Source organism: Trachinotus anak, unplaced genomic scaffold (genome assembly GCF_046630095.1).
Source record: "Trachinotus anak isolate AG129_WGS33_773 ecotype Australia unplaced genomic scaffold, CSIRO_AGI_Tana_v1 ptg000011l, whole genome shotgun sequence".
NCBI lineage: Eukaryota > Metazoa > Chordata > Actinopteri > Carangiformes > Carangidae > Trachinotus > Trachinotus anak.
This window is the reverse complement of record NW_027273862.1, coordinates 26,631,683-26,658,344: the sequence shown is the minus strand read 5'-3', so window position 1 is coordinate 26,658,344 and position 26,662 is coordinate 26,631,683. Positions and strand designations below refer to the sequence as shown.

Genomic DNA, 26,662 nt, shown 5'->3' with positions numbered 1-26,662 from the left:
TGTTACATACGGATAGATCCCAGTTTTGTTTAGTGGGGAGCAAAAATGTGACTTCACAGCTGCACATAAGAGCAGCAACGAGACAAAGCTGAGTGGCAGCTGGGAACCCTGTGACAAACAGGAAATACTCAGGAGGGAACAGGTTTTAGGTGGTTTCATATCCTATTTTAGTTTGAAATATGAAACACATATTTGGCTAATTAATAGTGGTTTGCTAAAGCAGATCATTCAGGATGTTATTACACTTTATAAACACATCATGCCCCACCGCCCAATAAATATATGATTGCTTCAAAATCAGCATGGACATGAGCGATTGGTAATCGTCTCTTCAGCTGTGGATATGATCATCAGTATGTATTTGTGTCTTTGTGGACACATACGCTACTGAATCCCTGTTGTTTGTTGTGGGTTTCTGTTTTTTTGTTTTGTTTTGTTTTGGTTTTTTTTTAAATAATGGCAACGACTAATTGCTTGAATAAAATAGAATAATCAATAGATTACTTGATAAATGAAATAAGAGCAGCAGCCTCAGATTGTTTGATTGCGTATATTTCTATTGAGTATATATTGTTTTCTAACAGATAAAAACCAAACCAAGCAGGTAGCTATTGTTTCTCACACTTTAGTCTTCATTGCCAAACTTTTAACAGACACTTCAGCCTTTGGAAGTAACTGTGTCACATTAAAGCAGGTTTTTATGAGTGTGTCTGACATGACTTTGGACATGTTTTTAATTCCATCGTTGCAGTAGCGTGCCTCCTACTGGTTTCAACAACTAGAAGGACATCAGATACGTAGCAGGTGCTTCGCTGCAGTTGTAGGGACTGAGGGAAGTGTGGGACGGAAAGGCTGAAACACTGATACACAATCAAAAAGTCACCCGAGTCCGTTCAGCTGTTTTCCTTCAGAGCTGAGCAACACACCAGTGTCAGCTGGTATGTGGACAGCAGCTAAGCATGAGATGGATGAAAATGTTGGGACAATAATAAACCCAATCACGTCATCAGCCGTTAACAACTGATCAGATTTCTTTAGCTCCTGTTGTAGCAATCAGTGTTATTCAGTTCATAAACACAGTTCTGCCCTTCAGGTGCTAAATGAAAATGAAGTTGATCACCTCTAATCAAAGCTTCCTATTTCTCTTACTCCAATGATGTTGGAATCAATAACAGCTAAGGTGATCTAAGCTTTATTTATCTCAAATATACTATACTACAGTCATAATATGTAAGGATACTGGAAGTGCTTTTATTTTGTATAGATTTTACCAAACTTTACACAGAGAATCTGGTAATCAGCAAATTTTTAATTTTTACTTTTGAGCTACAAAAACTGAAAATAATGATCCATGTACACAATGTAGCTATATTAATCACAGGAAAACTACAAAGTTTGTTTTTATTTTTCTCTACATAGATCCATCAGGCCTTTAAACTCCACCTGAAGTCCATTAGGTAGCTGATAGTGTAAATGCACACATAGAGTTGGATGACAGGATTTAACACTCACCAGCGTGTGTTGGGGAGAGAGTGTGGGGGGTCTCAGTCAAATCATATCACAGTCTAATCTTATCTGAAGCTTAAGATGGAAGCTGTGAGAGTGTGTGTGTGCGTGTGTGTGTTCTGAAACATGTGCCTGAACAGGCTGTTTGGCACCTTTTAGAAGTGATCTATGAGATAGCTGTAGGCCCCCATCTGCAGGACCCCCATTTGTGAACGGGTGTGGGGGGGCATAAGCAACATGGAAGAGTTTAAAGGTGCTCAGCAGAGAAGCAGAGATTATGATCAGGAGAGCGGAAAAAAAATCCCACATGAGAATGAAGGAAGGCAGCTGTGTGGCAAAAAAACTAAAACATATCTGGAAAACAAAAAGCTGAGATTTTCCACTGTCTTTTAAATATCAAATGTTTACCTCCTGTAGGCTTAAAAGTTAACTCTGAGACATTTGCAGCTTACTCTGGCGCCAGCGGATTCAAATGTTCCGCAGTCACCTCCATGTAACACAGAAGCACCACCTAAAGTAACGGTTATTATTTTTTAGTGAAGCAACGATCGTTTGGAACTTAGGAGTAGTTATTCAGTTATGTAGCATGAATGTTCTGAAACATTTCTGTGAGTGTTTTAATGTCTTTTCTTCCGTGATTGTCAAACTTTACAGGCAGAAATGGGCAGAAAATATGCGCCATACCGGATGCTCTTCAGGGTTTCAGAGTTTTTGGGCTGAAGACTTAATCTTGTGGGGGAGAAAAATCAATTAAAATCAATTAACAGAAAGATCCTCATCTCCCTCTTTCCATGAAGCTGCATAGAGCCTGTTTGTGAGCTTCAATGCAGTGTAGTAGAAAGTATGTATGCGCACACACACACACACACACACACACACACACACACACACTTAGTCCATGACCTCGGCGTAGTGAATGGGGCCATGTTCAGTTCGGAGAGAAGCCTGTCTGTCACTGTAGTTATTTATATCCTGAACTCTCACCCAATCTGTTTTCTTGCTACATGGCGGGAGAAGGACAAAAATGTAAACAGTCACCCATGCTAACAGATTAGGCAAGTGCTGCTTTCTTTTAGGTGTTTGAATGAAAAAGCATTTAATGATAAGACTGGAGTTTTTCTATATTTTTCTTATTGTCAATAAATAAAGACACCAAAACCAGAACTAGCTTTGTTAACAATAACACAGTAGAGTATCACTGTATTCCTAACTTTTCTAAAAGCTTTCCTCTGTGTGTTCACTCACAGTTTTGACAAATAAAAAATATAAATAAAATTTTGATTATCAAATTCACTATCTGACTGCTTCAATAACAAATCCCAGTGATCATCCCACAGAGAGATATTAATGATTAACTGCCGTCTTTTCAAGCATAAAACTTTCAACTGGCCATTCATTCCCAAGATTGACTGGACACCCCTGCCTAAAAAAATGACAACGGGACAACTGTCCTCCACTGAAAAATTGTTCAGATGTTTCTCTTGTATAGAGACAAAAGTCATCTCCAAACCATACGTTTGTGTGTGTGTGTGGCCCTCTGTGCAGTTTAACCCATTAGACACGCTGGAAATATGGCTGCACAAATTCCCTCCCGCCCATCAGCAAAGACTGAACCCATACAGCCACTGGCATCAGACAAATGTCTTCTTTTTGTCTGTGCAGAGGCGAGACGATACACAAGAATAAGGGGCTTATTTTTAATGCATGGATGAAAACACATTCAGGGATGGGAAAGAGGCCTTTCATCACAACAATCTGCTGAAGCTTCAATCATTTGACACCAATGTCTTCTTCCAAATTTGCCAGAATTTGATCAACGTCCATGCAAAGTCACAGCAAGGGAGAGAGGGAGGAGAGAAGCCACTGAAGAATTAAGTTACTATGGATCTGTACGTGTGTGTGTCCTTCAAAATGTCTTTGTGTTCCCTACCCCCCCTCCCGTGGTTGTGCTCAGACAGTGAGTCTCCAACCCTGCTTATCTTTCTGTCCTTTACAGCAGACCCCCACTGAGACGGACAACCACAGTTTATTACAGTCTCCAATAATCTGCAACCCCCGAGGAACTCAGATTCATTCTACGTGGCCTGAAAAATGACAAACGTCCCTTTCAATACCAAACCTCTGCGGTGACGTGACCTAAATTCCTGTCACAAAACTTTCAAAGGCAGCAGACACAGTTTCACAGTATGTTTGATGTACTGATGATGTCATTTAAACATCTTGTAGCCTGCAGACGTGTCTGTTGTGCAACCTGAGGTTTCAGACTCAGGCATCTTTTCTACTTAAGTATGACACTCAAGGTTTTATTTCTCTGTAAGGGTGTTGCACAGAATCTCTTAAAATGTTTCTTTAGTTAAGGAGAAAAGTTGAGACATTTGCAGCAGTGAAAGAGATTTGACAGCAGTAAAATTCTACCGTTATATCTGTTATCACTTTTGGGGAGCTGGTAACATCTAAGAAGCGCACTGCTATCTCGTCCTCATGGGGCCACAGTGTTCAGCAGACGGTAAGAGCATTGAAACTTGGTGTGTGACCTGGCACCCCGCTGATCTGTGGACATGAAATACCTGCACTACACCTGACTGGAAAGATCAGATGGCATAAAACTGCAGAGGAATCATTAAGCTGTAGAAAGTAGAAGGATCCAACTCTAGACGGTCGGACAAATCATAAACTGACTGCCAGTCAAACCTGTAATGTCAAATAAATTCCTCATTCCTCCTTCATCCACACTGTTCTTGGGATGCATTCATTTTCTTCATTTATCCCCATAAACTCAGCCAGTGGTACCTTTAGTTTTTTAACTTGCATTGGTCGCTAAGGTCTTTTGCACAACAGTTTAACTGACTTGAAGAGATTCCTCAAGTACAAGACTAACATGAGGAGAAATCTTAACTATTTTGTGCAACTGCGCCCAGATTCTGGGGAACAGTATTTGTCAGGAATCTTTCTTTGGGACTTTTTTATTAGACTGAAACTAACATTGCTGTAATACTAACAATACTAATAATACTAATATCTTTTAAAGAAGATGAGGTTAAATTGCTCCACCAATGGCAGCAATTTCACCATGTGGACAGGAGGAGGTGAGGCTCAAACCACCACAGTTGCTCGATTCGAAATGATGATCAACAGAAAAACTGTAAATGGGCCAGAGTTAGCCTGCAAGGTTAATTTTCATCCTTTGTCCCTGGCCAGATGTTAAAATGCATTTTGATTATTTTGGCTTTCCATTTGGTCAAGAAGATCAAGAAGCTGAAGAGCACTTTAAATTCCCTCAATTATCAGGTCATTTACATAAACAAACTCTCATAGGTGGCACTCTCACTGTGGGCAGTGAAAGGAGCAGCAGAAACAGCAGAACACAATCAAATATCCTGACAGTGATTTCTACCAGCTCCATCCACTGTTCACGCACTGAGGGACTGCCAGTGGTTGACTTTGTTTGCTTGTTCCTGTGCTCTCAGACCTGACATCTGTGACATATATTAGTGTTGTGAACATAATTGAAACGGGCCCCAGGGCCAGGGCATCATGTTCTGAAATCAGAAACGACCCCAAAGACGAGAGACCCCCGGGGCTCTCACAGAGGAGGCCGGCCTCGCAGGGAGAGAGTCAGGTGATTTATAGGAAGGTGGAGGAACATGAGTAGAGGAGTGGGACGGGTGGGGGTTGGTATGAGGTCTGACATTTATCCATACCTCCAGTGCTACCTTGGAGGTGCAATTCCATCCTCTCAGCAGAGAGACACAAAGCACAGTGGGGGTATCGGGTGGCCCACTCTGCCTTCCCCTGGTGAAAGCAAAAGCTTGGCCGACACCAACCCAACCAGCTAGACCAGAGGAGGGCACACACACACACACACACACACACACACATTCAGTCAGGCCTCAAAAGTCACATAAACTCCTCCAACACAACAGCTTCAGTCTCAAAACCAGGACTGAAACCCTCCTCTTCCTCTGAGCTTCAGCCTCGACAAGGAAGCCACCAGAATGGAGGGTGAATGTGCATGCATGCCAAAACAGTCAAACCTTGCCAGGAGTAAAGACAAAGGAGTCCCGTTACATAGACGTGAGCCGCGGCCACATCCTCCAAAACAGGCTTCTCCTGTCAGGGAAAGTATCGTCGCCTGCAGAGTGGAATCTGTACCAAAAACAACTCACATCGAGCAATAAATCTGTCTGGAGGCTGAGTTATTCTGTAATATCAACATTAAACACCATTAATACCAAAACAATTACTCTGAGGACACTTCATCAAATGTGGCGTTGGAGCTATTTTGCAAGACAAAATCATAAATTTGCTGTTGTAACGCTTGCTGGGTACGCACAAACCACGCCTGCAGGTTCTCTGAAAAGGCCACTAGTGAGACTGAGAGTGTGTGTGTGTGTGTTTAAGTCCAGGATGAGGAGGGCAATGTCAGGGGACTAATCAATCCAACGAGGGGATGCAAGCAGCAGGGAAGGGCACAGAGACCGGCAGCAACCTGAACCACAGAGCAGGGCAGCCAGCAGAGCGAGCACAAGGCCAAACTCCCCACCTCCTCTTTTCAACACGCTCTTTCCTCACCTCTCAGCTTGTACTGTACGCCCATCTTACAGCTAATTTTTTTCTTTTTTGCTTCTTTTGTTTTTCTTTCGTTTTTTCTATTTACCACTGAAATGATTATCTGATTAGAGAGCTAAAAAAACTTTGTAAACATCTTCCTTAAACACAAAATTGTTTTTCAGACGTGACTTGACTTGCCATTATCACTAGACGGAAACCTAGACAACAGCCATACTCATTAAAATATGACATTTGCTCTGCTATTTTCCCTCATATGCCAAATATGCCAATATGCACCTATAGTGTATATATGTAAGATAGTTTTAGTGCAATAAAATACTATCTCTCATACAGCCAATTTCGATCTAAATTTTCAAACAGTCAGTCATTTATGTATACAGTTATTTATTTGCACTAGTAATGATATTCTCCTATGTCATTTTTGTTCTCATTATAACATCACAGGTTTTGTTTTGCATCATTGTTGATTCTTTTTTTTTGCACTGATGTTTCTTCATGTCATTAGCATTGTTTCTCTATACATGTATAGTTTGTCTTGTATGTTTTTTTTTGTGTACTTTGTGTGTTTTTAATGTCTACTCTATGTACCCTTTACTTTGCCATCTTAGGACAAATAAAGGTTCTTGAATTGAATTAAGGCGAATTAAGGTTTACGTTTTATTTAGAGAGTTTACTACATTTTTGCTGTTAGCAGTTTGTCAAGAGAGAGGGGCGTGGGGTTTGTGCCCGAGTTTCAAGTTGGTGAAGTGTCTGGTTCTCACACGCACCCCAAATGACAGGCACACAGGAGGGCCAGTGAGGAGATGGACTGGGGCGGTAAAAACTTTATGGATTTTCTGACGGTCCAGCAGCCCACTGATGCGGTGGGATTTGTTCTGGTGCTGCTGATTGCCGGTCCGACTACGAAGGGTTTTGTTGTACCCAGCGGGCTGCCGCTGTAAAATGTATATAGCAGGAACAATGTATTGGCAAAGGAACTCTTTATCTCAGGTGAGGAAGACCACCTGCACTAAAACGCACTGCTGCAAACTCATTTAAGCCATAAAGCTTAGGTAAAAATGTCAAAAGTTGGCCACGCTCTATTTCTCAGATGTGAGGATGTGTTGCCTTTTCTGTTTCATATCATTTTAAATTGAATAGCTTTGGGTGTGAGGCTTTTATTAGGACAGAACAAGCAATTTGGAGACGTAGCTTTGAGTTCTGGGAAACCACAACTGACTTTTTTTGATGAGAATAATGACATGTTGCAGCCCACCCCGTCTCATTGTATTTTACTGTCATCGTCCCCTTTTCTTTCCTCCTTCGTCTTTGTTTGGCTGCAGCAGATAAAACCAACCAGCCTCATTCAAGGAAGGAGTTTTTTTTGGATAGTTGCCCAGCTGTCAGATTCATACCGCAGCACTGTCTCAGTTTAGTCCTGCTCAGTTCTGCAGGAGAGGGATCATCGTGTAAGTTGAAAATGTCTTCCCGGCCCATAGGATTATGGATTTAGATCTGTCAGTGACACTTTTCTATAAATACAAATATGATTTAGCGTGCAGCCATGCCTTCAGTGAAACAAACACCAGAGCTTCAGGGTCGACCTGTGAGTCCAATCAATAGTTGATTAGTAAATGAGGAGGGTTCAGTGAGAATCACTGGAGTGGGGTGAGGGGCCGTGCTGTCCCAGAGCACATCATTAAACTGTGTAACACACTCCCCAACACGCCATTAGTCCAACTCAGCCCATTACTGCAAGGCCACTAGACTTAGCTGAGGAGGCATCTTGACCTCACACACGTTGGACTCTTTCTCTCAGACACACACACACACACACACACACACACACACACACACACAGTCAGACTAATAAATTGTAGCCCTGGGTCATCTACTGTCTGCTGGGACCAACGGCTGGCATTTCTAATGCCATTTACTGTACAGAGCTTAGAAATTATAGCCTTTACCATGTTATTCATCTTTCCATGAATCCCATAATGTATATTTTGAAATACAACAGTACAATATGTCAAGGTTAGGCCAATATCTGTGGCCAATTTAATGAACATTTCAAGTCTTGACCCACTAGAATTCCATCTTTGCTTTTCATTTAGTCAATTAATTGTTTAAAGATATATTTATCTATGTTGGTTTTTATGTATCCTGGAATTTCCCAACCACTGGATAGCTGTGGGATGAGATCTTGTGTTTGAGCTGCTACCCCTAAAATAATATCATTAGCGCTAGTCTGACTGTCAGTGTCACATGAGGGTTTAAATGCTATTTCAGAGGCTTTTCCATCCTGACAAAAATAAACCTCTGAGGGGGAAAATGTTGTATTTAAAGTCTCTGGCATGAGAATGATTGAACTTAAAGATCTTGATTTGAAAATCTGAATTAAATACCATCCATCAGCAGCTTTGCCCCCCCTCCCCAGAAAAAAGGCACTGGCTTTACAAAGCATCAATTCAGGTATATGTTGGGTGCCACAATGAAAAATGTCAATAGCAGCATGTCACACTCACGCACAACAGACAACGGTGTGTTTAAGACATGATACAGGCCCTGCAGACTTAATTGCTTTATGACAGAAGAAGTCCATAATCAAACGAGCAGCACCCTCCCACCCCCCTTCCCGCCCCAGATAAAGACGGGAGGCAGGGGAAAACATTGATAACTACATCTGAAAGGATGAAAGACCCAGCTATAAATAGGATGTGGATCATCCAGGGGGGGCTTTTGTTTTCAATTGGGATATTGAACCTTATCTGGCTGACATTTTGGAGACAGTATCCTGGTGACATTTAGGAGATGTCACAATTACAGCAAGCTCCTTTTCAGGTCCAACCAGCCAATTACAGATGTAATTTTTCCTTATCCTGTCAGGTAAACCTTTTCATGTCATGTCATAGGGCACGGCACCAAAGTGTGTGCGAGACTGTGTGTGTGTGTGTGTGTGTGTGTGTGTGTGTGTGTGTATGACGCTCAGCCCAGTGTGTGGCTGTGTGTGTTTAGAAATAGCTTCAGTAGGGTCCCTGCATTCCAGCGGCTGTTCTAACATGTTGTAAATACAAGGTGTTAGAGAAAACATAGGAAGGGGGTGGTGGAAATCACTCAGACCTATTACAAGTGCTGTTGGAGGGGGACACAGGATGTAGGTTATCGTAGATAAACAACCCAGTTCACCTGCAATCACAGCACAGGGCAGCGTGCTTGGTTATTTTAAACTGAACATAAGAATGAGGGCTGCATCCACCAGCACCGTTGTCATATCCCAAGGATTTAGTTTTACTTTAAGTCGATGAATGATCTGCATGAGAGAGACAAGCAGAAATGATTTCTTTTAAAAACAAACTTTCTACCTGCTTATAAAGAATGCAAAAGCACACAATCCATCACATATTCTCTTACAAACAACTGATGTTAAAACAGCTGATTGAAAACTGATCTGAGATTCAGGGTTTTAATTCCCACATCAGTCAGGGCTGATGGCAATCTGCGTCAGGCTGGAGATGTGACAGGACATCAGGCAGATACATGCAGCCTAACCTTCATGTAACACCAGAAACCACTGACAAAGGCTTCCATAAACCTATATGATCGCAACTCAGTGCACTGCAACGCATAATAGCCATGTACTTCCAACAGCTCGTATAGCTGACACACGGGATAAGTGTGGAACATAGTGCAAAAGCGTTTTCAGAAGTTAAATGAATAAAATAGGATGAACTTCTGCAGATCCGAGAGCTCGGAGCACCGGCTTCAACACTTGCACAAGCATGTTGTCAAACAAGATTTAAAAAAAAAAAAAAAAAAAAAGCATGAACACGCACACTCACACACATTTTCCACTAGACTTTCTATTTTAGCCACCTAAATTGCGCTCTCTAATAAGGGGGAAACTTGGCTGCTGAGTGCAGATGTCTGAATGTGCGAGTCAAAACACCACAGAGCTGATAAGGAGGGAATAAAACACACACACACACACACACACACACACACACACTACTACCAAACACCGGCGGTGCAAAAACACCTCCGTCCACTTCTTCTCCTGCAGTTTAAAGTCCACCCTGTAGCGTTTCTAAACGGACGTTTTCTTACCTGAAGTCTGGTTGAGCAGTAAAGTTACCAGGGCTCCCCACAACACCGCGGCCAGCTGCATCTTGTACCCCGCTTTTCTCTCTCTTCTCCGGGCTTCCCTCTTCCCTTTCCCCCCCCCTCTTCTTCTCCTCTCAGTTAAATATCAACGGGCTTCTGCTACGAGGAGATGCTCCGGCTTTGGACGCTAACTTCATACCATGACTGACTTTTCAGCCCCCTTTCTCTCCCCGGCCTCCTCCGCCTCCTCCTCTTGTGTGTGATAACGCGACAGAGCCGGGATTAGAAAGTTAACTCTGGGGGGAGCAGCGCGGCGACGCTCTCCAACATGTTGTGCTCCAGTTACCGACGCGGTGGCGACCAAAAGAAGCTGTGGACTGTACCAAACACCAGCAAAGGGGGGAAGAATGTGTCTATCGCGGATTTTTTAAAAGCTAAAATTGGTGTGAGTTAGCGGAGGTGACAAATCGTTATCGTATTACACTTTGCAAAATAGTAAACAGATTATAAATATTCTCAATTAGCTGTTTTTATACGTTTTACTTCTCCCCATGTCTATGTACGCCCCTATCTCTCAACAAATGGTCTCGTCCAAAATCCCTGCTCTGGTTGTGTCATTTCTTAAGTTACAATGTCTTTTTAAAAGGGGGCTTGTGGTCAGCAAATCAAAGACAAGGTCAGACAGCTTATAGGCTGTTTGTGCCTTTTTCCTCACAACACGGAAAAAGTTTTCTCTCTCTCTCTCTCTCTCTCTCTCTCTCTCCCCTCCTCTCCCGTTCTGCCTCTTTCTCACACAACGTGGGTTAAAGAGGAGGAGGAGAGTGGGAAAGCCTCTCTTTGTCACTTATGTCAGTGGAGGCAAATGACAGAGCAGCGGTTTCTGCAGTGCGGTGGACTGAGATGAGGTTATTACACTGTCATTATTCAGTACCAACGTTTTACAAAGCGCCACTGGAGGGATATTGTGGTTAGTCTATATTAAAACGCAATTAATTCCAAAAGTCTTTTCTTAGAACTCTAAAAAGGTTCCTATAGGGGTTATATAAGTACACAACAAGTTCATACATGCAGTTAGGTCCAAAAAGTCAACATAAAGTCAGTATTAACTATAATACACACTCAGTGCAAAATGCTAAAGGAATATGATTGTATTAAACACAATTAAGTCACAGAACACACTGCATGTACTCATAGGAGTATTATAGTGATACCAGGAGTTTAAAAATGAGCATTATGTCATATAAATTCACCATGATCTCACTATTAGGGATCAAATATAAGCTATGACATATCAGCAGTTCCAGCATGGACACTGTAATAACCAGACAACAAATACAATATACTTTAAATCCCATAAATACCCCAGACACTAAGGAAGAAATGAAGTACCATACAACATCAATTTCTACAACTACTGTATGTTAGTATGATGATATATGATAATAATTAAAAGCATTAGATAGATAGATAGATAGATAGATAGATAGATAGATAGATAGATAGATAGATAGATAGATAGATAGAATATGGTTTATAGTTGTTACAGTGAACTGATATACTTATAATCTCATTTTAATAACACCACCTAATTTTTCATCCTTCTAAATGGATGAATGAGTAGCATGTGCGCTGTTCCACATTCCTGCATATTCATGTTTCTCCTCTATCCTTAGAATGGAGGCTTTAGACCGCCCCTTCTAATTGAGGCAGCTCTAGTTGGGATGCGAGCTCCCTCATCTCTAAACAGAACATCATCATTCAGCACATGTCTCCACTCCCACTCTCCTGTGGAGCATCCATCAGAGTATTACATTTCATCCCAATAAAAGTGGTCTGCGCCGTCACTTATTCATGATTTGATGCAGAGCATTTTAATGAACAATGCTTTGGACAAAGAGCTGTAATAGTCCCCATGACAAATCCTAAAGACACTGAACATATTCCTAAATGTAAGATTCAATAAGAGGGATCATTTATGAGGCAGAAATACTATTAATCACAGTACAATAATTCATTATAACCTTCTTTTAGGGAAAACTCTAAGGATCAAAAAGGGCGCGATTTGCTCATTATTAATGACCTCAGACACCATCTAAGCTCCTATCAGAATAATTTATGAATACTTTATGAATAGGAAATATAAGAGAAAAATGCCAAGATTTAATACAGGTCCCAAACTTAACTTCTAAAGAGAAGATCAAGTCTTGTATCTGTTACAGCACAGCTAAACAAACCATGGCCTGAGAGCGCATCACGTTGTATTAATAAAACAGTAAACAATGTCATCCAACAGGCATTAACAGTGTAAATGCCTTAAACAACTATTAATGAAAAAAAAATCCAGCTATAGATAGGATAAAAATGAAATAATGAAAATCGAAAGGATTGTTTCCTTAAATCCCACAGACCTAAGTGTGCTTCAGATAAAGTGCATTTTTGATCATCCAACAGTGCCTGAAGCTGACTTCCACATGGCAGAGGCTGCATCCAACACTGTAACTTTCCAAAACACATAGATTCACTAAATGCAGTGATTGGCAAGTGTGCTAAAGGCAGCGTTTGAAATACTCCTTCAAACGCTCCTTTTCATTCTTTACTTGTGTTTTTGCGTGTGTAATTGCACGTGTCTGAGGAGAGACTACAATGTGACAAAACAGAAACACGCCAGCACAAAGTTCTTGGTTAGAGTCTGGGGCGGCACTGTGATGCAGCCAGGATGAGGCGATGACAGCAGGCTTTACGCCTTTGATTGTGGCCATTAACAACATGTATAAACACTTTTGCCTTTAGATGTGGTGGGGCAACATTTTGTATGAAGTAGTGCCTTTGAAACACACTGAGGTGTTAATAAGATCAACACAATCAAGCACCACATATAACTGGCTTTAGTTATATTATACTGGCACCAGAACAGTCACAGCAACAGCACTACCAAGTAACCATAACCATTATTAAATGTCATATATGTCATAAATACACATCAGAGCCAATACAGCCCAAACATGTGTTTTTAGGAGAATGTGAAGAACGACAATAAAGGCAGGATGAGTTTTACATATTCTCCCTCTCTGCAGTCCCACTGCTGACTGCAGTGAGTGAGCAGTGAACTGATTCAGGATCAGGACCCGGACCAGCGTGGGCGGCCAGCCGGCCCGCCAGCAGTGTGAATGGAGAGCAGCTGTGGCCCCTTTCAGCTCCCATCCTGTCTCTGAGTGAAGAGATGGAGACATTTAATTATAACCTGTGATTAATGTGTCCGCAGTGGGCCAGCAGTCTGTCTGTGCAGCACCAAGGGCTTTCGTTCTGGTTGCAGACTTGTCACAAACACACACACACACACACTGAGAATGAATTTGTATGCTCTGGTACACCCTGTTTAAACAATCATAATGAAGAACCTTATCACTTAAAGTGCCAAAAAGTCACACCAGTTCTCCTCTGACTTTTATATTCTCTGTCTCTTTCGAAGACACCGCTGGTATCTGACACCTTTTGGCCAGTGCAACATATGGCTGTCAGAGTAAGTGTGTGTGTGTGTGTGTGTATGTGTGTGTGTGTGTGTGTGTGTGTGTGTGTGTGTGTGTGTGTGTGTGTGTGTGTGTGTGTGTGTGTGTGTGTGTGTTGCTAGGAGAACAGCTGTGGGCTTATCACTTTAGCTTCCGCCGATAAATAAAGAAGTGTGCTGGGAGATGAGGAGGCCGCCACAGATAGAAAATCAGACAGGTGCTGGAATTTTTCTTATGTGTAGTTATGTTTGCATATATGTGCACGGGTGTGTGTAGATAACACGGATGTGACCTTCCCTCTTCACCACTTGCTTATATGAACATTCCTCCCTGAGCTTAACACAGGATTTGATTAATTTCCTGAGCATCTTTCTTTCTCACACATAGATACACGTTAATGGACATTTATAGCTCTGTGGTCACTTGAAACAGGGGTCACATGTTTGCGTGAAATAGACCATGTCAAAGTAAACCAGTTTTATGGGACCATACCAGTGGTTCGCTTATGGTTTAGCCAAATACAAATAATTTTTACATCCATTATCTTCACTTGGGCCAAGCTTTCAGATTGATGCAACATTTCAGACATTTGTTTCACTTTGTTTCAGTGCACTGTGAAAATGAATTTGCAGAGAGATGAAAACTGCTCTGGACAGATTGTCTATCTGTTTTTTTTTTTTTTTACATTATCATGTGTAATAGCCCAGTTGTTAAAAGTGACACAAAGGGAGTAAAGCTGAAAACACTACTGCTGCAGCGTCGCATCATGTCACATCAGATGACAAGCATTAGGTGCCACCCCGAGCACCAATGGGAAGTGTCGCGCTGCAACATGCAGACATTAACTTAAAATCATGTGTGGACATCAAAACTTAAACTTGAGTTCAATCTGAAGCTATAGCTCATCAGGTAATTTGTTTTGCCATTGTCTTTGTAATAACGTGTTTGTGGGTCATATAACTCTTTATATTTCAACAAATTGTCTCTCCTAACACATGAGAAACAGTAACAGAGACAGCAAGAGATGAGGAGATGGAAGTCAAGCTGCTACAAAACAGCCTTTTCTCTTCTTCTTTTCGGGGCAGCGAGGCTGAAAATAAGTCAGTGATGTGAAGTGTTGTCGGGTGCACGCCTAGCCACCACCGGTGTGGGCGTTTTGCATTGAAAATAATGGGGATGACTGTTTTGATATGTGCCATTCAGTGACTTTTAGAGTCATTTGTTAAAAAGCAAATAATAGATCATGGAATACATTATAATGGCATCGACATGTGATTTTTGGTATTCTAATGTGGGACGTTCACACCCCAATAAACAGAGAAATCCAAACTACATCACTGCAATTGCATTAATGTGACATCGTTGCCAAGGTTACAATAATAAAAACACAGTTAAGGTTGTGCAACAGTCATGGATAAAAGAAATAACAATGACAGTTGGGTACACACAGTGGACAGCGGTCTCTTGTGAGAAAGTCCTGTGTTTTATTGATACATCCATCCACCCCATCCCCCTCCGAACGTGGCTTTTGTCGCTCTCTATACCACATCACCTTCTTCTACTTTTTTGCTCCCATCATAGTTACTGCAGCTGATAGAGGTCGCCTGACAATAAAACTTGGCTATGGATCGTAATAACCTGCGTGAACAGACAACCTATGTTGTCTCAAATCTTTACACAGTCTTTTTCTAAATCCTTTTAAAGAATTAGAAATTTTCCAATGTATATAAAAAAAAGACGATCTGCCAGCCAGTAATTATAGAGAACAGAGGTCTTAATTAATGATTTTATTATATTAACAATTAAACATGAATCAGTAACTGATAATTTAGCATTATTAATTAATTTTTTTTGTGTGTCAAATGATTGTGTGTGATGTAGAGTCACTCCCAGTGATAAACCCACAGAGAATTACCAGCAGCTCAGCTCTGTGGAGCTTTTTAACCTCTTTTGGTTTTATGGCACATTTGCTGTCACCAAATTAGAGCTAAAAAGAGAGCGACTATTAAACTGAAACATGGCTCCAAGTAGATTCTAATGTTGCCCTGTGTCTGCTGGATGTGTAAATAGCCTGTTGCTAACACGTTAGCCATGACCAGCTGTGGAGTTCTTATTACCTCAAGGGGCTAAAAAAATATGAATGTAGCTTCAACTTTTTAAGCTAATTGGCTAAATTAGACATGCTAACCCACCAGAACGGTTCTTTAAACATTATAATGCTGATGGCAGATTTTTTGCTACTTCCTGTCTGCCTCTCTTCTCTCTCTGTCTGTTTTCCCTGGCCATGATGTAACCAGAGACACCCTTATTAAAATTAGCAGGGGAACCCGACCACACCACACTCCACATGGCCAGGACCGGCTGCTGTGCCACAGTCATACCCACCACATATGCACACACACACACACACACACAAACACACACACAGCGCGTCCTGCTGTGGTGTGGTTCGGAGCCCAGCAGCCTGTTCTGTGGCCCGTTTAACTACAGGGCTTTTCTGTGTGAGGTTTATTTTTGTGGATGCTCTGCTCTCTCCATGTTCTCCTCGTACAATGGGCTCGTTTACATGTGGCCAAAGTCAAACACACGCTGACATGGATGCAGGCTTTCGCCTCGCTTCGTTGTTGGCCTTTTTGAGGCATGGAGATTCAGTTTGACCGCAGGCTTGTCCTCGGTTGCAATGAAAAGGGCTTTTATTCTCTAAAGCAAAAGTGGCGTTATTTTAGATCCAATCATAACTTGTCCTTTTTTGTTTTAAATGAGAATACTAGCGTTATGTAGAGCTCACAGTCTCTTTATTTCTGTCTTACATTTCACAGGTAATCTGATTTTGTGATGGTTGGTTGGTGTTTTTTTTTTTTTAATTTCCAACTTTTCCATGTCACACTGACATATTATGCTTTCAGGGGTTTCTGACTCTATGGGCCTCTCTGTTTCCTCAGAGGTCAGATGTCAGTGGAACACATGCATGTCAAAGTTCACCATAGTTGAACTTTTTTCTTTGTGTCAGCAAGTGAATTCACTCATTGTGGTGATTACAGTGGAATGAAATAATTTTGTTTGTAAATTTCCCACGTAATATATGACATATATGTCCCAAAGGCAAGAGTGATGTTGCCAAATACCTTAACTTTAAGTGGATATGTTATTATCACATATACACATCCTCTGGATATATGAAGATATCAATTTTTAAAATATATGAAAAACCCACAGTGAAATCTGTGTATGTACAAAAAATTAAAATAATAAAAAAATCTATATAATGAATTTGTATATGGTGTAACATGTTGCAACCATATATGTTAATGATATATATCTGATTTATTTACGCAATGTTTCTTGTGAATATTAAACATGCCTATCTTCCCATTCAGGGAAAATGGTCTCAGACATTTGGGTGCTATTGTATATGATATAAACATATACTGAAAGGCTTTGGGATGGATATATATTTACATAACATATGTCTACAATGTAAATATACATACTGTAGATAAAGATACATATTTGTATGGGTTAGACATACATGCCAATTTATGAAATTGTTCCCATTTCAAATTGGTTTACATATATGTTTTTATTTTATATGTACATATATTTTCATGTATAGAAATTTGATATATGTACATGTATTACCTTTGCATATGGATTTTCTATTATAAATGCGGGTGTGACTGAGCCTTTGGAGCAAAAGTTGGGGTGGGTGGTTGGGTGATACTGGGCTACAATTTAGTGGCAAATACTGTGGTCTGCACAAGCAGGTTTATCCTGGATCACTGACACCAACTTAGACAAAGCCTCACTTTCACCTGTTAAAACATTCAGGCTTTCTTACTTGGGTTTGATGGGTTTACAATAGAGTTTTATACAAACACAATATTAAGTACATTTTACATGAATCATGTTTCTATTGACATCTGTCGTCTGTGTTAGTGATCCACCATTAACATACGCAGCACAAGAGAGATTTAGACATGAATGTACATAATCAGCACCTACACAAGCAAACACACACTTGTTCCTGCAGGTGTACATACTGTGAATGAATCAGCACGTTTCACACGCAGGTAAACATATGCACATTCCTTCACAACACAAAGCACACACACACTGCAAAACCCACCTATACAGGCTCACACACCTGGCCTGCTGGCATCAGGTCTTAAAACCTCATTAGAAAGCCATCAGATCTTCTATGACTCACAGTCCTGGGGGCGCCGGTGCTACCAAAGAGGCCCCAGCTCTGAAGCGCCATACCCAGAGGGAGAGCACTGAGACCTGGGTTGAGGAGAGGTGGGGCCGGTGTAGCTCTGGAAGCTCTGGATGGGGCTTTCTGTTAAAGCTGCTGAAATGGAAACAGAGGCCAAAAGCTTTGATATGGCTTTGTGGGCAGAATTACCTCTGAGGGCGAGATTAAGATTTTAAAGTAGGATAAATTGCTACTAATCATCCTGTGCCTTCACAAAGTGTCACTGCACGTATACATGGACCTCATGCACACACACACACACACACACACACACACACACACACACACACACACACACACACACACACACACACACACACACACACACACACACACATTGCTATATCTGAAATGATGAATCCTTAATGGTCCTGTGGGGTTAAAAGTTAAAATGCAGGAGTGTTTATAATTTGAATTACATGTTATCTCAATAGGATATATATATAGCCTATAATGAGCCTTTAGAGCAGGTTCTAACTACATACTGGAATATTGTCACTGAACTGCTAAACCACATAGACATAGAAGTCATCTGAGCTTCAAATCACAGATGAGAATGAACAAAACAGAGGTGTACAGCAACAATAAGAGCAGTGGCAGAGCTCAGTGAGATAATGAAGAACTGAGAAAATTAAAATTATATGTAGCCTGAAGATTATTATATATGTAACAGGGTAAGAAATATGAAAAAAAAAATATTAAGAAAATATATTTATTTATATATTTAATATGTTAAATGAGTTCATGGACAATTTATTTTATCAACCATTGATATTGAAAATTTTATTATTTGTTATACTTTTGGCCCATCACACAGTCATTTGTAATGTCTATGTCTCCACATGATGAGATTGAACAATGGAAGAGATGATGGAATATTCCTTCAGTTATTGTTTGAAACAATTATTATGATTATTATCTTTTTTTTATTTTAGCTCCATTCAGATCAAAAAGAGTCATCTCTGGTTTGAACAGTATTTTTTTCATAATGGCTTGTGGTTTGGGGGCAATAATATAATAAGGCATTGTGAGTTGCTATTGGAAGGTTGTATCTGGTTAATGCAGAACAGCTTGTTTGTTCGTTGCTGGCTGGACGGCCTGTGGAGGCGAGCAGTGCAAATCCAGCTCTGGCTGAATGCGTCACAGCCCCAACCACAAGGAATGGGACCAAATATTGACATCCAGCTCTGAAAGCCAGAGCTGCTATAAAGCTCACATGTTGACCGTAGGACTGCTGGTGATTTAGTGTTCCTGCATCCACTGTGCTCCACCCGGGGGAGTTTCTCGCCCCTGCTACACTACACACTGAATCACCCCAACAATTAACATGTTCGTGCACACAGGTCACTTGATGTACATTCCTGCCCACGGTGTGTCACTGATTTAGATGTGGCGGTAATGCACCCAAGAGACAAAGCAACATGCCAACAAACACAGGGAAGAAGAAGACTGCTACCAAATAAACACAGATGTAAACAATGCTGGTTTTAAAATGTTCCAAAGATCTGCTTTGCAAACATTTTAGGGGGGAAAGGAAATGCACTCAGCATGTTTGTTAGACCTCAAGGATACACACAATGTGTTTGGGGACATTCCTGGATAAATAAGTAGATAAATGTGTTTTGATGAGTAACTCTCAGTGTAAGCATAAGTTTTGTTTGTTTACAAGAAAACTCCACAGGGGACCTTTACGGTGGTATTGCTGTCATCGTTTGGTAAGGAGTGGGCCTGAATGGTGGCTGTGGCACAGGAAATAGAACGGGTCGTGCATTAATGGCAAAGTCAGTAGTGTGATTCCATTCCTGTCTGCATGTCAAAGTGTTCATAGGCAACACAAAAGCTTTGAATGTGTAGAAAAAAGCGCAGTGAGAATGGGTGAATGTGGCTTATAGTGTAAAACGCTTTGAGAGGTTGATAAGACGAGAAAAGCACAATGTAAGTGCAGTCCATTCACAGACACATATGGCTGGTTACTCTGCTCAGTCCATCTTCTCTGACTGTGATACCTTACACTATTTTGTGTTTCAGTGTAGCTGATGACACAATCCTGGTTTTGATTCTGGCATATTGCTGTTTCAATTACAAGAAGACTGCACATTAGAGGTGAACAATTAATTGAAATATTATTGAAATTGCAATACGGCCTCGTGCAATACCCAGCTGCAATTTTTTGATAAAGATAAAATGTGTCACAATATACCATAAAGCTACAGAGATGGCCTAGTCTACAAATCATTTTCCCTGGACATACGGGAAAAAGCTCCTTTGGTACAAACTCAAACAAAAATCATAATCTTTTTTTTTTTTACATTTTGTTCAGCACTACTGCACATGTATGTAGAAAGTATTTGACTCATGCAGGCATCTGATAACAGAAACAAAACAAGACTAGGTCAAAAACTACTGTATGACTGTGTTGAAGGCTATGAGCTCTTCATCTGTTTGCTTCTTTCCCATATACAGCTCACACAGACAGTATTTTAATGCAGCAGAATATATCTATATATTAGTAATAGTAGATAGTTGCTGTTTGATGTGTTCATTTTATATCTGTTATTCCTCAGTCACCAGTCTTGCTGTCATTACCAGCGGACATGGTTCAGTCTATATGTTTTTCTGGCCTTCCCAATAAGCATGTGTACGGCAGGGCTAAAATACAATGGCAAAGGGTGAAACAAACCTGGAGTGCTTTGTGCTCACAGTGCACAGGTGAAGTGAACCACAATGTGGACTTGAAGCGCCCATCAAGAGGACCTGTTTTTGAAGACCAGCTCAATCATTTGGTATCCGGCTGACCAATGGTGGAATTTTGATCACTCAGCCAGTCAGTCAGCGATATTCACGATCATAAGGGCTTGCCCTGCTCTTGCAGCAAACACAACATAGATTATGTAATGACATGCAAAATGATCAGGTGGACGTTTTTGTGTGTTTGACCCAACTTTAGCACTGCATAAGCCGTCTTATTTTAGATAGATGACTTTGTTCGTGCTTTCACAGTGTCAGACTGGCATGTTTAATACACAAACTCTTTTCCAGAAGTTCAGATTTCCTTAGTGTGGGTGGAAGTCCAAAGCAGAGAAAAAAATGACATGTTTTCAAATATGTCCACATTAGTGTGGACGTAGCCTGTCTCTGTGTTTGTAAGAGTGGAGTCAACCTCATAGATTTTCTTTGCATTTAAAAATCAATGCCTTATGTGCAGAGATGTATTCCAGTGTATGCATGTGTGTGTGTGTGCGTGTGTGTGTGTGTCTTTCAATTCACACACTGATTGATGTGAGCTTTTCCTCCCCGTCTGTTTGAAATTCTCTGCCATCATTGGTAACAAAGCTCTCGCAGAATCACCCCTTTCACATTTCAACAAAATGACAGGTCAGACGCTTAACAGGGTGTAATTACGTGACAATTTCCCTCATCCATATGTTCCATCACAAACACAAAGCTGGCTGTCCGCTGTAAAAATGCCCAGGAGTTCACTATAAATAGACATCTTTTCTATCGGCCTGTCCACTGCTGCCTTCTTTTTGTGCTCCTCAGAATGGAACTTGTAATTGTAAGCTGCTTCTTTTTGAGGCAACAGCACTTTCCCTGCAACAGCTGGAGAATGACAGTGCACACAAAGATCACACCCACAAAATAAAACACACACACACACACACACACACACACACACACACACACACACACAGCATACATCAATATGTATGCATGTATGTGTACAGACATGCATGTGTACACAGAGTATCCTAATTTTCACTGTTCAAAAGCTTTGAATCCTCAGGGCTTATAAAGGCTTGTTGGGTTTTTGTCTGGCTTCTTCAGAATGTTTTCTACCCGCTTGGATTTTCTTTTAACCTTCAGAATAACAGATTGCGGTGCATGCAGGCTTCCATGCGAGCCTCTTTTCTTTAGGCGATATGGGCAGAAGGTGGGGCCTGCAGCTGTGTCAATAGGCTACCGAACAATCCTAAAGCAGTCCTCAAAATCATGCAAACTGCCTTTTATGTTGGCCTCCTGGCTAAAAGACCGGCCTGTTTACACTTTGCTCTTTGTAAAAAGTCTTACACCTGTGTTTGGGGGAGGGGAGGGAGGGTGTGTACAGCTTAGTGTGAAGGTGTGTGCTCGTACCTGTTGAGTGATGAGCAGCACCTGTTGCGTAAATGGACTCCTTGAACTTGGACAAGTCCCTGGTGCAATTAGTAAACTGTTTAAAGGGACTCTATGTAAGTTTTTGCTAACCAGCATTAGCATTAACAACTGTTTACTTACCAGTCTAGAAGAAATGTTGGAAGTTCAGCAGCAAACTTTATTGCTTTACTTGTCAAGAACTGTCTCCAGTGGTGGAAAGCAACCCTCTTGTTTTCCTTCTACTTTTCTTGTACTGAAGTTAGCATGTTAGCTAGCTAGCTAGCCCCAGCTTGGCAAGTCTGTCTTGTCACTTTTCTGTATGGAGTCACAGCAGCAACCAGTAGCACTGCTCAGAGGGCATATTATAACCTCTTGTCTTGTAAATGCAATGATGGGTGAAGCTCTTTCAGGGAGCATCATCACCATCACACACTTCCGTCAAGAAACCACATCCTGCAGCAGAGAAAACTTACATATAGCACCTTTAAGAAAATGTTAAGAATCGAGTTCACATTAAACTTTACTTGTCCTAATTACAAAACAGTATCAATGTTGTCCTGACGGGCTTTCACAAAATTTGTGATTTGTCATGTGTGAGCTGTGATTTGTAACACGGGATAGTTTCCTCTCCTTCAGGGGCCTGTAGGACTGTAACTCTATCTGCAATTTGTGAGCAGTAAATGGCAGAAATAAAATAGAAATGTTAAAAAGAAAAATCAACATTAAAAACACTGGGAACAATTTTTACTGGAACTACTTTCAATCAAAGATATACTCCCCATGAACTGCAGACAGTATGTTCTCTATGTTGTCTTGAATAACTGCAAGGCTGTTTCTGGGAAAGGTTTGTTGCTGTTGAGTTTCATTTTAATGAGATTTTTCAATGCAAAGAACACTTCACTTCTATTGTGTTGGGTTAGAGGCAGAAGTCTTGGAGGCAGCTATTACCCTGAATACTCAATATCTACAATCCGTTTTTGTGTTGAAGAAAGGTAGAAGAAACACTATGATTTATTCTTAGCTCAGCTATAACTGAGCATACCAAGAATATTTGAGACTTCAAGCACAGACATATCAAGGGTTAAGTGCCCAAAGACATAATGACATGAGGTTTATGCTGACACTACTCATTAAACACCAAGAGAAACAACTTCATAGCAAAAGCAAATAAGTGTCCTGGCACCGGCCCCAGCCATTGTGTTGGCACAGTCCAAATCCAGCTGGCCCGGCCGCTGGCCACAGAATTCATTTCATGCTTCATCTCTTGGCCTAAAGAGCCGAGACAGAAAAGGCCACAGTGATAATTGTGCTGCTGAATCTGGCGTGAACAAAACATATTTTTTACAAGGAGGGGCCTGGAGGGGGACAGGGGTGAGCATGCTGACACATCCATATAGTTACACACACACACACACACACACACACACACACACACACACACACACACACACACACTCAGACATGTACACAAGATCTCAGAGACTTTTAATCAACAGTGACTACTGTGTGCTGTGTAATGAGAGGGCTCTTCTCAGTGCATTCATTTGGCAGCCACATTTACCTAAAGCAACAAACACACACATTGGGAGCTGTTGGTAGCTGTTGTGTCTTGCACAAGGATGCTGGGAATTGACACACTGAGTGGATGACAACTAATAACCAACTTGTGGATCCTCACTGTACCATCTAATGCATCAATTAAAGAGTCTGTTCACCTTTCATCTTTTTGGTAATTTGGATGAATTTATTCTAAAAGTGGCCTCCTCTTTTAAGAGTTTATGTAAATAATGAATCAAGAGGAACCAGTTTGTCTGCAGATAATAAACAACAACAACAACAAAAAAAAATCCCTAATAAACAGCAATGTGCTGAGCTGTGATTTTGGCATCATGGCTAAACACAAGACTGCAGGCAATGTGAAGTACTTCATCCTGATTATAACACAACCTTGTGCAAGACCTCACAAGTTGACCCATAAGGTTCAACAACCACTGAGCCAAGTCGAGTTCAGCTGAGTCAACTTTGAAACATGCTGCACAGAAATCAAGTGATTTTAATAGAACAACAGATAGTTAGCTAAGGAGACTAATTAAAATCTCCTCTTACTGCTCTCATTACATAAATTAGTGACTGAAGGAAGGATAAAATCTTCAGATAATTAATTTCAGATTTATCGGATCAGTAATAATTTATCTGTATGATGTGATTACAGCAATACAAACAGTCACACACATAAAACTGTTTAACTGTGTCAGCCTCTGTATCTGAACTTGTTTTTTATGTAAAGGAGCATGGGGGCAGGGCAGGTTAGAGAGGTCATCTTAGGTCACGCACATTTTATCCCTGAAAGTCTCCCTGGCTGCATGTCCTTGAGCAAGACACTCTAATGTGCTCGCTCACCGGGCCGCAGGGATAAAGAGCGTCAGCTTAATGAAACATGAAGCTCTGCTGGCTTCAGAGTTGCTACTGCAGTTTCTCTGTAGACTCGGTGAAATACCTCAGAGGAACATTTTGAGTAATTGCACAATGTCTGCGCCGTCTAATATTTTGACTGGGTGCTTTAAATTCTTCAAAACTTCAGAACCCACAGCATTTGTTTCAACTGTTTGCTTTCGCATGGTATTATTCAAGCCCCCGTGTGGCGAACGCTTCTGACCAAAACAATATGTTCTCAAATAATAAGTGTGGTTGAGGTCTACTGAGCAGTCTGGCGCCAATCGTCCTCCTAAACGTGTCATTACTGTAACCACAAGGTCAGCACAAGACAACCCTGCACGCACATCCTCTGAATTTAAAAATCAGTCCTGCTGCTGTATTAAAACATGAAAATTATGTCAATAAAAGCTTTGTGAAACATGCCACAAATGAACCACTACACACATCATGTCTATGGACTGTACTCTGTTATATTATGGGACATTAGGATGATGTTTTGGAATGATGACATGGCATTACTGCTATCAATATTATATATATATATATATATATATATATATATATATATATATATATATATATATACACATATATAATTGATAGCAAAACTTCTTATGGCCGTCACACAAATGTTAACATCACACCATAACTAGAAAAATAATCAGATGAACCACTAAGTAAAATAATAGTATAAGGCACTAAAGTAGTTTAAAGGGGCTGTTTGTAAGTTTTCTCTGCTGCTGAATGTGGTTTCTTGCCGTGAGCAGGTGATGGTGATTGTCGCCTGACAAGAGCTTTAGCCATCGTTGTGTTTATAAGACAAGAGGTTATAATACACCCTGTCTTGATGGCACAGGCTAAAGTGGGTCGCTATCAGAAAGTGATGAGACAGGCCGGGGCTAGCTGGTTAGCATGCTAACTTTGGTAGAAAAAATACGTGATAGGGACAAAAGTTAACATTGGCGTTGCTTTCCACCGCTAGAGACAGCACCACAGAGAAAAGGAATGAAGTTTGATGCTGAAGTCAATGTTTCTACAAGACTGGAAGGTAAACAGCTGTTGATGCTAACGCTGGCTATGTAGCAATAGCAAAAGAAAGGCAACACAATTGTAGGGATGGAAAACTGCTCTGTCTCTGTTCAAGGTAACAAAATCTACCTCGCTAATTAACATGCTTAGTCTTTTTTGTTTAATTCACACAAAAACCAGAGTGTAAAATTGATAATGGCAATTTTTGTTTTTTTTTTTGTCTGGGGCTACTTCTCATTTCACAGCTAGCTATTTATCTCTTATACTGTTTATACTAAGCCAATTTAACCTGCTGGATGGGATGGATATGACTAAAACATTTTGTGGATTTCAGTTTCAGAAGATATTCGAGCTGTTCTTTTTTTTCCTGGTGCTGGGCATTGAAATGGCTGATGAAATGAACAGTAACACTCTCTGAGTTTGAACCAACAGGGTCAATCCTCTTAACAAAGTCTCTTGGGTGAGTGTGTGGCCTCCAAGGTGAGGAGGAAGAAGAGCTCAGTTTTGCTTACGAGAGCAAAAGTTTACCCTGCACATCTTTAGCGCACTGCTAGCAGTGCTTGAACGCTAATCCCCACTCTATCAGCATGGTGGTAGTGAGAGTGTGAAGAGGTTATTTTGTTCTAGAGACCAGAGCCATGAAAAAAAGAGGAATAGAAGGAGAACCTAAAAGATCCCGGCATTGGAGGAGAGAGGGACACAGCGAGCTGCTCTGTGGTCTCCAATCCCCCAGAGTCTCATTTAGCCTTATTTCTCCTCGCTACACTCCCCTCATCCCGTCCACTCCTGTTGCCCCTGCTCTCACCACCCACCCTGACAGATTGGGGGGACATGATTGCAAACTGGCCTCAGTGGCAAGGCTAGGGCGACTCCGAGACCACGTCGGCTCTGATTTCCAACCAGCTAACTTGCGGTCTCTTTCCCTGCTCGTCTGTTTCTGTCTCCTGTATTAAATTAGCATCAGAAAGCAGTCTATTTGGATACATACTTGATAATGGTCTCTGGGCTTTGTGTTTATATTGGACCATGTAATAGTGCCTATTAGTGGTTAATAATAATGGAGTACTGTGTGAAAGGCTCGAATGTGAACTACTTTAAGTCTTGAGCAGCCTCAGACTGTACCGTCTTATGTGAATTAGGTTTAGTGAGG

At 41.0% G+C, this 26,662-nt stretch overlaps 1 protein-coding gene across 2 annotated transcripts in view; it reads right to left on the bottom strand.

Annotated features, from left to right (window-relative positions):
• The window catches only part of lrp4 (low density lipoprotein receptor-related protein 4), a 120,516-nt gene extending 110,013 nt beyond the window's left edge, over positions 1-10,503 (bottom strand). For both annotated transcript variants that reach the window (XM_071489450.1, XM_071489451.1), the window contains exon 1: positions 10,162-10,503. In XM_071489450.1, the coding sequence (XP_071345551.1) occupies positions 10,162-10,222 (61 nt within the window). In that variant the 5' untranslated portion in view covers positions 10,223-10,503. The remainder of the gene's footprint in view (positions 1-10,161) is intronic.
• Positions 10,504-26,662: the final 16,159 nt, after the last annotated feature.